At 44.5% G+C, this 12,752-nt stretch overlaps 1 protein-coding gene and 1 pseudogene across 1 annotated transcript; one reads left to right on the forward strand and one right to left on the reverse strand.

Annotated features, from left to right (window-relative positions):
* Nucleotides 1–804: 804 nt before the first annotated feature.
* On the reverse strand, nucleotides 805–4,616 carry LOC100277009 (uncharacterized). The gene is given in 9 exon segments (NM_001150683.1): nucleotides 805–1,266; nucleotides 2,228–2,303; nucleotides 2,385–2,451; nucleotides 2,667–2,761; nucleotides 2,843–2,925; nucleotides 3,016–3,061; nucleotides 3,826–3,915; nucleotides 4,036–4,083; nucleotides 4,213–4,616. Coding segments are annotated over 9 exon segments (714 nt in total). The 5' UTR covers nucleotides 4,324–4,616; the 3' UTR covers nucleotides 805–1,168.
* A 3,913-nt stretch (nucleotides 4,617–8,529) lies between these two features.
* Nucleotides 8,530–10,500, forward strand: LOC103644133 (cyclin-B1-1-like; annotated as a pseudogene).
* Nucleotides 10,501–12,752: the final 2,252 nt, after the last annotated feature.

The following is a 12,752-nucleotide window of genomic DNA, read 5'->3' on the forward strand; positions in this document are numbered from 1 at the left end:
AAGGAAAACAAACCAAAAGAAATCAAGGAGCATGGGACAGGAGGCAAAATAGTAGGCTTTAGCGCCCCCCTCCCTAAAGACCATGCATGCTGCCAAAACCATGAGAGCTAGCTTGTTTAGGAGGAAAGGGATATTGTAGGAGATTAGGCTAAATCTTTTTTTTTCTATTCAAAATTGATAGAGAGAGAGAGAGAGAGAGCCAGAGAGGATATTATCCTTCTCGATCTGCTCGCTCTCAAACAAGCCCTTGACGGTTGGTTCTAGTTTTCTAGGTGAGTGTCCGGTGGTCCATATGCTCAACGCACGTCGTCAAACCAAAATTTAATTAGTCAGACACACGCAAATTCGTCTCAGATTAGTTTTAGCGTCCTCCAATCCTCAATTGGTGCACTTGAGCTCACGTATAAACCGAGCGTCAGGCTACAAGCTGCTTCCGAGCAAAATGGTCGCGCGGTACACACAAGCACAACACAGCACAAGATCGTGATCACTAGACTGAAAACGCTGCCCTCATGCGGTGCGTGCGTGCACGGCGTGCTGTTCCCTCTGCTGTGTGCCAGTCGTTCAGGCTGGTCAAGGTTATATTATATTATATATGTATATAAAATAAATAGAGCAAACCAGAACACACCTGGCCAGATTCGGAGAGGCTGGATCTGACTAGTATGAGATGAGACTATCTGTGCCCGTGACTGTGCATGTGCATTGCAGTTCAAGTGTCCAACACAAAGTGGTAGCGCGTAGCGGTAGGCTCCACTGGAGCACATCTGCAGCTGCAGCCAGGAAACGAGAGTTCACAGGTAATGTTGACAGAACCGCCAAAGAAGAACACGATGGTAATAGCCTAGTAGGTCTTTCCTTTGCTGCATTCTTTCGTGAACAGGAGACGCCGCAGATGCTACGTAGTAGTAGGCCGGTGGTTGGGTCAAGGGACCAAGTACCAACCACACAACACTCAACAGCTACTGCCTATGAGTAAAGATGCCATATCCGTCTTCGCCGCAAGTACATTGAAGATAGTACTCACAGTCACAGGGAGAGGGGGTGGAGGAGACAAGGCAACACAGTCAAAGAACTCGATAGAAACCAGAGCTCATCATCAGGCCACAGTATACCTATAGACGTCGCTGGAAGCACCAGGATGATTGATCTGTACGAGTTCAGGCTCTCATGGCGTTCCAAGGATCCATCGCTGGGTCAAGTATTTTGCTGCGTGCGCTAGTAAGCAGACCGCGAAACAGTGGGCTCTTGGAAACTGCGAGACAACTGCAAAGAAATGGTATGCTCAGTTCACACAAAACTGAACAGCAAAGAAACATGGATTACATGTAAATAAAATGAGATACAAGTAGAACTGTCACGGTTTCAGTAAAAAAGAAAAGAAAAAGGAAACCATCAATCGCCCCAAGTAGTAATTAGTAGCACACTACATAAAGCTCTAGAAGACGTGTACTTGTAGATGCTTCGAACAATTATACAGGATATAAGGACCTCTGTCTGATCCCATCAACAGCGATCTTTATCACAGAAAGGCACATTCCATCTAACCATGGCATATACTCACTCCGTCCCATAAAAAGAGTCGCTATGGGGTCCGTGCTGCTCAAACTTTATTAAGTTTTACAAGGTTTGTGTAAAATATAAGCAATATCTGTATCTCCAAATAAGTTTATTACGAAAATATATTCAACGATCTATCTAATGATGTTAATTAGAAGCGCAGGCTTGGTGCGGTGATGAGAGCTATCTCACCGAGTCACCAGATCACGGGTTTTATCTTGGTTTTTTCCTTTTTATCTAATGATACTAATCATTATTTACCAAAATGTTAATATTTCTTATATATCTGTTAAATTTTTAAAAATATTTGACTTCTTGGAAAGTAAGAATGACACTTCGTATAAATGGATGGAGTATGATCGTATGGGAAAATGGCAGGATTAACAGAAAAACTCTGACCATGTGTCAGTTGATGCTACACAGAACCCTAACATAATTATGTATATGTTATAAACGGCCTATGCTCCATGAATGTTATTGATGTGTAAGCATCCTTACAGCAAGAAAACGTCTAGCAAATGCTCACATAAATGTTTCAATTATGTTATGCGAGAAGCGTGCGGTACTTACCAAGACTGCTGTTAATGTATATATATGCATCCTACTGACTACAAAACATTTGGAGAATGAATATATCCATGGGGAAAATGTGCAATGCTGTGTGTACCTCTCAGGGCTACAACGTTTGATGAGAGAACAAACATCTCAACAATGAATATAACAGATGACGGAAACTCCCAAACCTGCAAATCATACTCAAATCAGAAAGTAAAACGGCAGATATGCTTAGAAGAGAATCAATTAATACTAAAAATCTTTTATACCATCATTGTGAAAAGAAACAACTTGAAGTAGCTTGAAATGATGACAGCGAACAGAATATCCCTATACCTGACTAACAAAAAACTGTTATTACAAATAAATTTCACGGAGAAACAAACCAAATCATAAATAAAAATAATAAATCTAAAAAAATAAATAGAACATAAATGAACTATGGGACTATTACTTGATCTCTACTACCTGCATAAATCCCATCAAGAACACTCAGGGACACGTTCGTAGCAACAATTGTTTTATTCTAACAACAGGAAAACTTGGCGTACCTTATAATATCGAAAGATAATTTGAGAAAAAATCGCACTCCCAGGAGTAACATGAATATAAATACGATGTTTCCCAATAATGCATCGCCAACAACCTGGAGAGCAACAAAATGTTGGGCACACTGTTAATACAATGTGCAATAAAAAATATATTAGGTTGCAACAACTGTAATAACCTCAGTGCAATTGGAAACTGTTGAGAAAATGCTCCTGGAAGAAGCCCCACCAGCTCTGTTTCCTTTCGAAAAAGATATTCTGACTTACATTACATAGTCATGGACTGCTTAAGTTGGGCAGACAGTTTATAGTAAACCAAATCAAAGAAAAAAATTATGAATTCTAAGGATACATGTGTCAAGAGCAATGTGTATCAAAGTAGACCGGTAAAGTATTCCCTGCAAACCAGAACACAACAGACATTTTAGAAAAGGAATCAAATTATATATGGTCATGAAGACATACCCACCAAATATGTTCTTGAGGGAAGGTATGAAATCACTACAATATGAGATCAGATTGCAACAAGATTGCCAAACTGTTCATTTAGAACCTATACGGATAGAAAACTTTTTTGTGCCAAATTGGTTCTTGTATGTTGTTGTCAAATTGGTTCTTGTATGCTGTTGTGAAGGGTCGAAAAATCACAAAAGGCCGAAGGTTCGGTGAAACAGGAATGCTATCGTTAGCAAAAGGCAGAAAGAAAAGTTCCAGTTTTTCAAGCAGAAGCATGGGAATTATTGAGTAAAATTGAATGCCATCCATACCTTCCTGATTGCTTGTGTTACTCCACGAGATAAAATTGAAACAGAAAAGATACCGAAGAAGTAAATGCTTTGCTTTAATGCAGAAAGGAGAGCACACCTGGGTCCAGGCAATTTAGCATGGATAACGATGACAAAGCCATATTTAGCTTCATCCATACATTAACTACTCGACAAGTGGGCATCTCCAGTAACAATTGTTTCATACTGATTAGGTAAGGCAAGTCAAAGTGAAATGCATAAATGATTAGAGATTTAGAGCATTACTACTATGAGACCAGCCAAAAGAAAGGTGGTACTCGATGTTTGCAGTATGAGCCAAGCACCAATTTGATGTTTCCAGGAATGTGATACAGCAACCAGAGTCGGCCTAGAAAGCATAGATTCATATTTCATACCTTGTCAACGGATGATCCCATGCTCAGCTTATTAAACAGAACATGGCGGTACGCCCTTGTCTTGTGCAGGACGAGATCAATCAAGATGATCTAGAAAGGAACAAGCATATGGCAACCGCTTCAGTCAACCACTCAAGCGTACTACAACAAGTGCAGCTAACACATCCCAAACTGCGAAGGGGCAAAGACAAGGTTCACTGATCACCGTACCATGAACTCGCACTCGATGTAGGGATCAGCAACAGCCTTGCACTTATCCTGGTAAGCACAACAAAGGTAGTAGTATTCACTATCCAGAGAGTTTGACGTCTCACAAGCAGGAGTCAAAACGGATTACACGAACGGTGCAGAGACTCGTGAGGCCAGGGGCACTCGCGCGTGGCTTACGCATTTCATCAAGCGGATGTTGCCCGGGGAGTACTGCACGAAGAGCGTCTTCACGCGCCCGCCGCAGCCAACGCAGCGCGGACCATCCCCTGTCGCCTGCGCATCGCTCATCGGTGATTCCTTCCGCCACCGCACAGCCTACCTCGTGCAGCCCAGGTCCAGTCTCCCCCTCAGGCCTCAGCGCCTCCGCCCTATCCCACCGGGCTCCGCCGTTGAGCTTCGGATAGGCACGACGGAGTGGTTGAGACAGTGTCGGATTCCGGTGCAGGCGTCGTGGTGGTGGCAGGCTGGCGGCGGGGCGTCGCCCAGACGCCGGCAGGTGCGCAGTGGCGGACGGTCAGGTCGCGGTCGCCGGCCGAAAAGCTACACGAGAAGGAAAGGAAATAGGAAACAAAACAAAAGGCCCAGCGTGCGATGCGCACCGGCCCATTTAAAAACGACCCAAGCCCACCCCGCAGTCCCGCACCGGAAGACGAAACGCACGAGACCGAAACCGTACCCGCTCAGCTACCCACCCGTAGATATCTCTACAACTATTAAGCGTCATCTGTAGATTGCCCCCGCTCTCCCCTGCCTCCCGCGGATCCCGCACGCGCACAGCAGACAACTGCCGCCCGCCCGCCCCCACCCAGCCGCGATTCCCTCGCCTCTAGCAGCCCGCCCGCTCGCCGCACGATCGCCCGCCGCGAATCCCCTCCCGCAACGCCCGCGGCGAATCCCCCGCGCGAACCGGCCGCCAGCAGCCGCCTCGAGCAGCTCGCACGCCCACCGCAAATTCCGCCGCACGACCGCCGCGAATCCCCTCCCGCAACCCGCAACGCCCGCGATGAATCCCCCGTGTGAACCGGTCGCACGAGACCGCCAGCAGCCGCCTCCGCCTCGAGCAGCCCGTACGCCCGCCGCGAATCCCCTCCCTCAACCCGCAACGCCCGCGGCGAATCCCTCCGCGCCGCCGGCCCCGTCCTTGGTGCCTCCTTCGCCTTCGGTATGGATCACGCTCCTCTTACGACGTCCCTCTCCTTCACTGTCGCTCTCAAACCCTAAACCCGTCCGCTCGTGCCTCCTTCCTTTGGCTGCTTGGTTGGTTGGCTCCGCAGACCACGTCTTCGACGGTGCGGCGAACAACGAGCGGATCTATGGCACGGTCGTCCGGGAACTCGTTGGCGCCATCGGCGGCGGATTCAACGGCACCGCCTTCACCTACGGCCAGACCAGCTGCGGGAAGACATTCACCATGAACGGCTCCGATGCCGACCCGGGCATCATTCGCCGTGCGGTCCGCGACGTCTTCGACACTGTGCGCCAGGTGTGTTGATTGCTTGATTATCTGCTCCCCGAACAAGACATTGTTAGATTGGTTGATGCGATTGTTTCTGCTGCGCGTGAGTGATTTGTTGGATTTGGGTCTGTCTGGGTCAGGCTGACGACCGCGAGTTCCTCACCCGGGTGTCCTACATGGAGATCTACAACGAGGAAATCAACAGCCTCTTGACACTTGAAGGCCAGAAGCTGAGGATTCATGAGAGCTTAGATGTAAGTACTCCTTTGGATATTTTTCTCTGATTTATCAACATATTTTTGTTCTGTGGATCTGTCCCTAATAAGAGTTTACAACTACATTAAGGTTGTAAAATATTGTTTTTTCTTATTTAACTGAGAGGAAGAAGTATTTTAAAAGCTCAGGTGTCTGCAATGAGAAAAATTCGTGTTATATATGTCATGTGTGCCCACTAAATCACGAGAAAGAAACCAAGCAAGACTTGTGGTCTTACAAGTGGTATTTCACGCAAATTTGTTCAGTCGGTGTGTTCCATTATCCGATGATACTGATAGTGAAACTGATCAGCACAGTGTAGTGTGGTACTACCATTTTGCAAACTGTTGAATTTTTAGTTCCCTTGGTACCCTTAACTAAGAACTTGTTTACTTCTCAAGATGATTTTTAGTGTATTTATTAGTGCAAACTGTTGATGTCTCTATTTAGGATTTTATTTGATGTGGTAGGTTACGTGGACAATTGTTTTCAGAAAGTTGTATAGTTAAATGCCTCATGTGCTATTAGTAGCTGGAGTTGGAAGGCATCGAGAGAATCAAGGAACATGAGCAGGTTTCGTGAGGTGATAGAGGGGCTGGCCAAGGATCTGTCAGAAGGACTAACTGGATTCTTCTAGGTAAGCATGTTCATGTCTCACAATGATTCCTTTGTATATGATGAGTTCTGTTTTTTAGTATTGCTGTTTTCAACTTCTGAAATGCTCTTATTATTAATGTCTACCATAATTGCTTATTTCCATTAGCTAAGAACAAAAAATCAATTGGTAAAAACAACAGTTGCAAAAGTGTATTAGCAGAAATACATAATATTCAAAGGATCACACAAGACTAAAATAATGGATCACACAAGATTAAAATACTTTGATCATTCTATTGTATAGCGCACTGTTGTTCACAAATCAATCACTTGTAGACACCGAGGTCAACCTACCCTTGTTTCCTTGCCTCTTCTTCTACTAGATCTTTTGTCTCCTCATAACAAACTACTGAATCTTCAAGTATAACATCAGTTTTCAGTTAACATGTTACCATTGGTGTTTTATCTTTCACAGAAGCTACAAATGAGGTAGGACTCAAATTATCTGGCTGCAAATCATATCTATAGTGTAAATGGCCTAGGACTCGAACTATCTTTTAGTTCTTTTTTGTCTCTTCTGCACGAAGATGTAGCTGAAGTTTTGTTTTAATCTCTACTACACCATATGTTGGTACCGTGGGCGTCCACCACTTGGCTTCACCATGCCTTCGCCCTCGCCCTCCCGCCAATCTCGTAGCAGCGCCCGCCCCATCCCCGCAGCCGTCACCAGCGCGGTAAACCCTAAGCCCACAGGTGTACGCCATGCCCCCGCTTCGCGCCCCCTCCCCATGCACGTCGGCCCGTGTCGCCCATCCTCGCCCTCCGTCCCTTTCTCGCGGTTGCGACACCTACAGGCCAGAGCTATCACCAAACCTCCTGTCGTCGGCGCCGCCGGCCTGTTCCAAACCTAGAAGGATGCAAGTTCCGCCCACCACAGGAAGGCTCCCCCGCCAGGCTCCATCTCCGGATCCGATCGCCCACCGAGTGGGTTCAATTCGGTACGTTCCCTTGCGAGTTTTCATCCGCTCGATGCTTTCTTTACGATGAATCTACCATGTTAGGGGTTGTTGGTGATGGATTGCTTGCCGTCGACTTTTTTATTTCTTCCTTCTGATCCCTGCTTCGAGTTTGTCTGGGACTTAGTATCTCAGGCCTTGGTGATTAGCAACCTGGTGTGCTGGCTGGGCTGCGTGTGTGGCATTTTGAACCGTGTTAGGAGAGATCTGGTGTCAATAGTTCGCAGATGCTTGTGGTGCGTCGTGATTGCTACTTCTGTGACCAAGCACGTCGTTCCCTGTGCCTAGATGAACTAACAATAGTAGATGTGTTGTCGTTCTGTTGGCTTGTTGTGATATACTGTAGTTGCATTTTTTGTCCACATAACCAGTTGAATATATTAATCATCAACATTAGCACATGTCCTGTATATACCTGATAGTACGTAGAAGCTGAACACCGGCAACGTGTTCGCGGCGCTCGAGTCCCTCAAGAAGAAGAAGAAGGGCGGCAAAGGCAAGGCGGCCGGGAGGAGGACGGCGAGGGGGCCGCGCAGCGGCAAGAGCCACCGCAGAAGAAGCAGTTCTGGGCTCCCGCGCCACTTACCACCAAGTCCTGGGCGGACGTCGAGGACGACGACCACTACTTCGCCACCACCGCGTCGCCACGCCCCGTCTGGGGCACTGCCGGTGAGCCCGCCAAGGAAGAGGACGACGTCGATGATGTTGTGCGCGCCGCCCTTCAGGAGGTATATTCTTCCACCTTCTCTATGTGCCTTGTGATTTGTTTGTGAAATGTGCCTATGAAATGTTCTTATACCTTAAGACTGTTCGTTGCTGTTTAATCTTCGTACTGGTTAGTTGACAGTTGGCGCGGCCGCGGGATCCTTGGAGTAAGACCAATTATGTTGTTTTTTGGCGATTTGCGTCGGTAACATAAAGTGAACACATTACTAAATTACTCTTTTAATGAACTTATTTCGAAGCCAAAATTAGAAATTCAATCTTCCATCACTTGAGTATGTGTGTCCTTAGATGACAAAGTGAAGCTCCATCCAGTCAGTTGACCAGCTCGACTGCTCTATGTTCCCGGTGCTATTTTTAAAGTTTCTCTAAACTCATTCATGTGTGTTTTTAGGTGAATGATTTCATTCTTATATCAGTGCATACAGTAGGGAGCAGATTCTTTCGATGGAGAAGAGAATTCTGAATAGGCTGGAGTGGGACTTAACTGTTCCTATAGTATACATGTTCTTTGTTCATTTTCTGAAGGTAGCAACCTTGGGCAACAAAGTTGAGAAAGAGGTAAATAAATTTCTTCTTTTATGGTTGTCGTAAACCAATCATAATTCATCAGGCTTTTGCGAGCTTACATTTTCTCTGGTCTTGTGGAATGAAGATGGAGGACATGGCCTTCTTCTTTGCTGAATTGGCGCTGATGCAATACGGATACGGCTTGGTGACACGTCTGCCTTCTCTGGTTGCTGCTTCTGCTGTCTACGCGGTCAGGCTCACTGTCAAGAGAGCTCCCTCTGGACCGACGCCCTCAAGCACCACACTGTTGTGTACCAGGTGCTCGGAGGAGCGACCCGCGAAGGGCAGCGGCAGCTGGTCTTCACCTGTTGGTTCAGTGCCGGCTGGAGGGCAGCCAAGAGCAGGTTAGTATAGCACTATAGCCTACCGTGTAGTTTAATGACACATATTTCTATCTGCCGCTTGAAACATTTTCATCAATTTGATTGCTCTATTCAGTTATCCTTGTCTTCGCACTGTCAGTATTTTGTTTGATAGTTCATCATTTGAATCTGATTTCATAACTACGAAGTGCATGTGTAGTTCATAGTTACAGACATGCACTAGGCCAAGAATGCTAGCTAGCCAGACATTAGCGGGCAATGGTGGAGCATTAACTGTTGGTCCAAATGAACAGATGGTTAAAATTAAGTGGCTTAAGTGACTGATATACAAATCCAATGGTCAAAATTTTAGAACTCAACGATAAACTGATAACTCTAAAATAGCAAAAATGTGCAAACACAATAAGTTTACAATAATGGAGTTTGGTCATCAGATATTGGGTGGACATTTATAAATAAGCCAGCGACAGTTAACGCGAGATAATCAAATGAAGTGTATATATCTAGCTGTAACTAATTTGCATAATTCTATTATGTATTTTAAAAGCTCCCTTTCTTTTCTATTTTGCTTTTACTTTATTTCTTCACTCCTTCCAATAATAGGATGCTAGCTCTTTGATACTTTGTTGGTTACTATAGGAATACTACATGCATTACATATATTGGCGATGTCACTTGATAATTGCATATTGCTACCTACACTTGTAACTGAGCCTAATTTATTTATTCGCCATGAAAGCTAGCATCGGTGGGATCAAAATGAATTGATGAACACATCGCTGCCTAGAGTTTAACTATTAGGATTGCAAAAAACGTAAAATTAAACTAGATCGACCAAATTCTCATTAGCCCTGTAGTTTAACTATTTGAGGAGTCAAGTTGGTTCTCTAGAGAAACCTTCAGTGTCAGTGCTGTTCAGATCCCCATGCATCTAGCCAGCTTAAGATACCAGAAAAAATACTTATACCTAACATTGATATATTAAACATGAACACATCTGTCGTGCTTAGATAGAGTACACACACCAACGGTGCATAGTTATCTTTTGGAACTGTGCCCTTTTTCTCATGTTGGGCTTCTCGAGTCTATTATTCAGACAATGGATCCACTACAATTGAAATTGCTCTGAAGATTGCATTTCGTAAATTTTCTCTTGATCATGGAATTATGGCCAGTAGTGAAAATAGTACAAGAAATGAAAGAAACATTAAGTTGAAGGTATGTTATGGCCATACTAAACATCCTTTGTCTTCGTTGCTTAATCATTGACTGAACTACTAAACAATTCATAGTCAGAGAATGTTTTATGTTTATTCTTCACCACCATCAACCTTGGTTGATCACCATAGCCCTGTGTTTATCTCATTTATTATATTTCATATGTAATTTAGTATTTACAGGGGATAAATTAATATAAATATTGTGTAATTAACTGTAAATGCTCATTTTGTGCATCCTAATATATTCTTAATGATTCCTTTCTAGGTACTTGTTCTAAATGGTTCCTATCATGGTGATACTCTGGGTGCTATGGAAGCTCAAGCTCCATCGTCTTATACATCTTTTTCTTCAGTAGCCATGGTAATGAATTTGAATACTGTAGTTACTATAATCAATTTTTTTTGACTTCTCTACTCTTTTAGTCATCTTTTCTATTACTTCATTGTGTTGATTGTGTTGGTGTTTATACTCTTCTTCAGTGGTTCTCTGTGCCAACTGCGGTCTTTTTTGTACCAGCCTTCTCTTTGGTAGCCTAATAGGATTTTCTTTCTACTTTTTGTGGAGAATTTAGTAAGACTTGGCTGCACTCCTTTTTACAACCACCTATCTTAGTCTGGGTTATCATATCAGTAAGTAAAGTTGAGATCAATATCATGAGGTTTCTTTTATAGATATTCAGGTTAGGTACTTTTTAGATCCTCCAAGCTCCAACTGTGTATATTAAAGGTGACGTCTACAATATTTGTTTGTCCCTATTCCCGAAGAAGAAGCCTATGTCGTCGCACCACGCCCCAATCTTCGCTCCGGCCATGGCCCTCACCATGCCTGCACACGACCCCGAAGACGAGAGGTACATATTATTTATAAGACTTTATCTAATTAAATGGTGTAGTTGTGTGGTTGAAATGCCCAGCAATCTTTTTAGAGATAATTTTATTGATTTGTCTGCGTTCATCAAAATCATACTGTCTGACTATTTTACCATTTCGTCTTGTGCTAATTGGCATTGGTATCTTAAGACATTGCTTTGTTATTGACTTTCTATCAACATGCCATTTTCTCCTCACAGCTAAGATTCAAGCCACAGATGAATCCAGCAAGCAAGTATGGAGTGCACTTAGAATCAAGAACATCAACAATTCCCAACCTTTAAGGTTACAACCAATTGTCTCTATAAAATTCTAGAGGCACCATAATGTTGATTAACAACACAACACATGGTCATACATATGTAATTATTGCACTATTTTTTCCCGTTGCAACGCACGGGTATTTACCTAGTAAATAATTTGATGAGGCTATTTTTTTTGTCGTGAACATAGGTATGAGACAGGAATATATGGATATGTTTGGTTCCTGGCCCAGTGCACGGCCAGGCCTATTTGAATCAACAGCGCCATGTTTGATTGCCTGGTCCAGCTTGAGGGCCTGGCTAAGATGAGCCCAACGCAATATTGTGGCCAGGCCCGATTAGAACGCAGATAAACCACTTCGCGATTGAGCCTGGCCGCCGCGGTCTAGGGTTCGCAGTCTCCTCTCGTGACTCGCCGCCGCCGCGGCTCTCACTCTCGCTCTCGCTCTCTCCTCTCGGGTTCACTCGCTCTCGCCTCTCGGGTTCACTCGCAGTCGCCGTGCTCCCTCGCCGCCGTCATCTCTCTCGACCCGTGGTGACGACACCGCGCCCGCGGACGAGCTCGATCTGCTTCTCAGTCGATCTGCTTCGCTCTCGCCTCTCGGGTTCACTCGCAGTCGCCGTGCTTCCTCGCCGTCGTCATCTCTCTCGACCCGTGGTGACGACACCGCGCCTACGGACGAGCTCGATCTGCTTCTCCGTCGATCTGCTTCGCTCTCGCCTCTCGGGTTCATCTGCTTCGCTGTCAGCGACGAGAGGTTAGCCCCTTTCTTGGCTGCTCATCTACTTTCATCTACTTTTTTGGCTGCTCATCTACTTTCATTTGCTTCGCAAGGATCGCTCTCCTACGACCTCGATCGGTTCTCAGCTGCGAGTGAACCCTAGCTGTGTGGTCTCCCTCTTCTCAGGTTTGATCGCTCTCCTACGACCTCGATCTGTTCTCAGCTGCGAGTGAACCCTAGCTGATCTGTTCTCGATCTGTTCTCAGGTTTAGGGTTTAGGTCTGATTGTTAACTGATTCTAGATCTGCTTTTCAATACTGATCTGATTAGTTTTTCATCTGCTTTGTCTTCTCATTCTAGATCTGATTAGTTTCATATTAGCAATGATCTGTTTTCAGCTGCTTTGCTTTGTTTATGTTAATCAGATCTGGTCTAGAAAGCAGCTGTTTCTAGCAAACTGATTGTTGTATTAATCTGATTAGGGTTTGATTAATATAACTGATTAGTTTTATTAATCAGTTTGCTTTGCTTCATTGTTGTATTAATTAGTTCTATTCTCGATCTGCTTTGCTTTGATTAATATAACTGAAAACAAAGCAGCTGATTCTAGCAAAGCAGCTGATTAGTTTCATATTAGCTGATCTAGGCAAAATGTTCTCATTCTAGATCTGATTAATATAACTGATTGTTGGTGGATATCTG

The sequence above is a fragment of the Zea mays genome, chromosome 1 (genome assembly GCF_902167145.1).
Source record: "Zea mays cultivar B73 chromosome 1, Zm-B73-REFERENCE-NAM-5.0, whole genome shotgun sequence".
NCBI classification, from domain to species: domain Eukaryota; kingdom Viridiplantae; phylum Streptophyta; class Magnoliopsida; order Poales; family Poaceae; genus Zea; species Zea mays.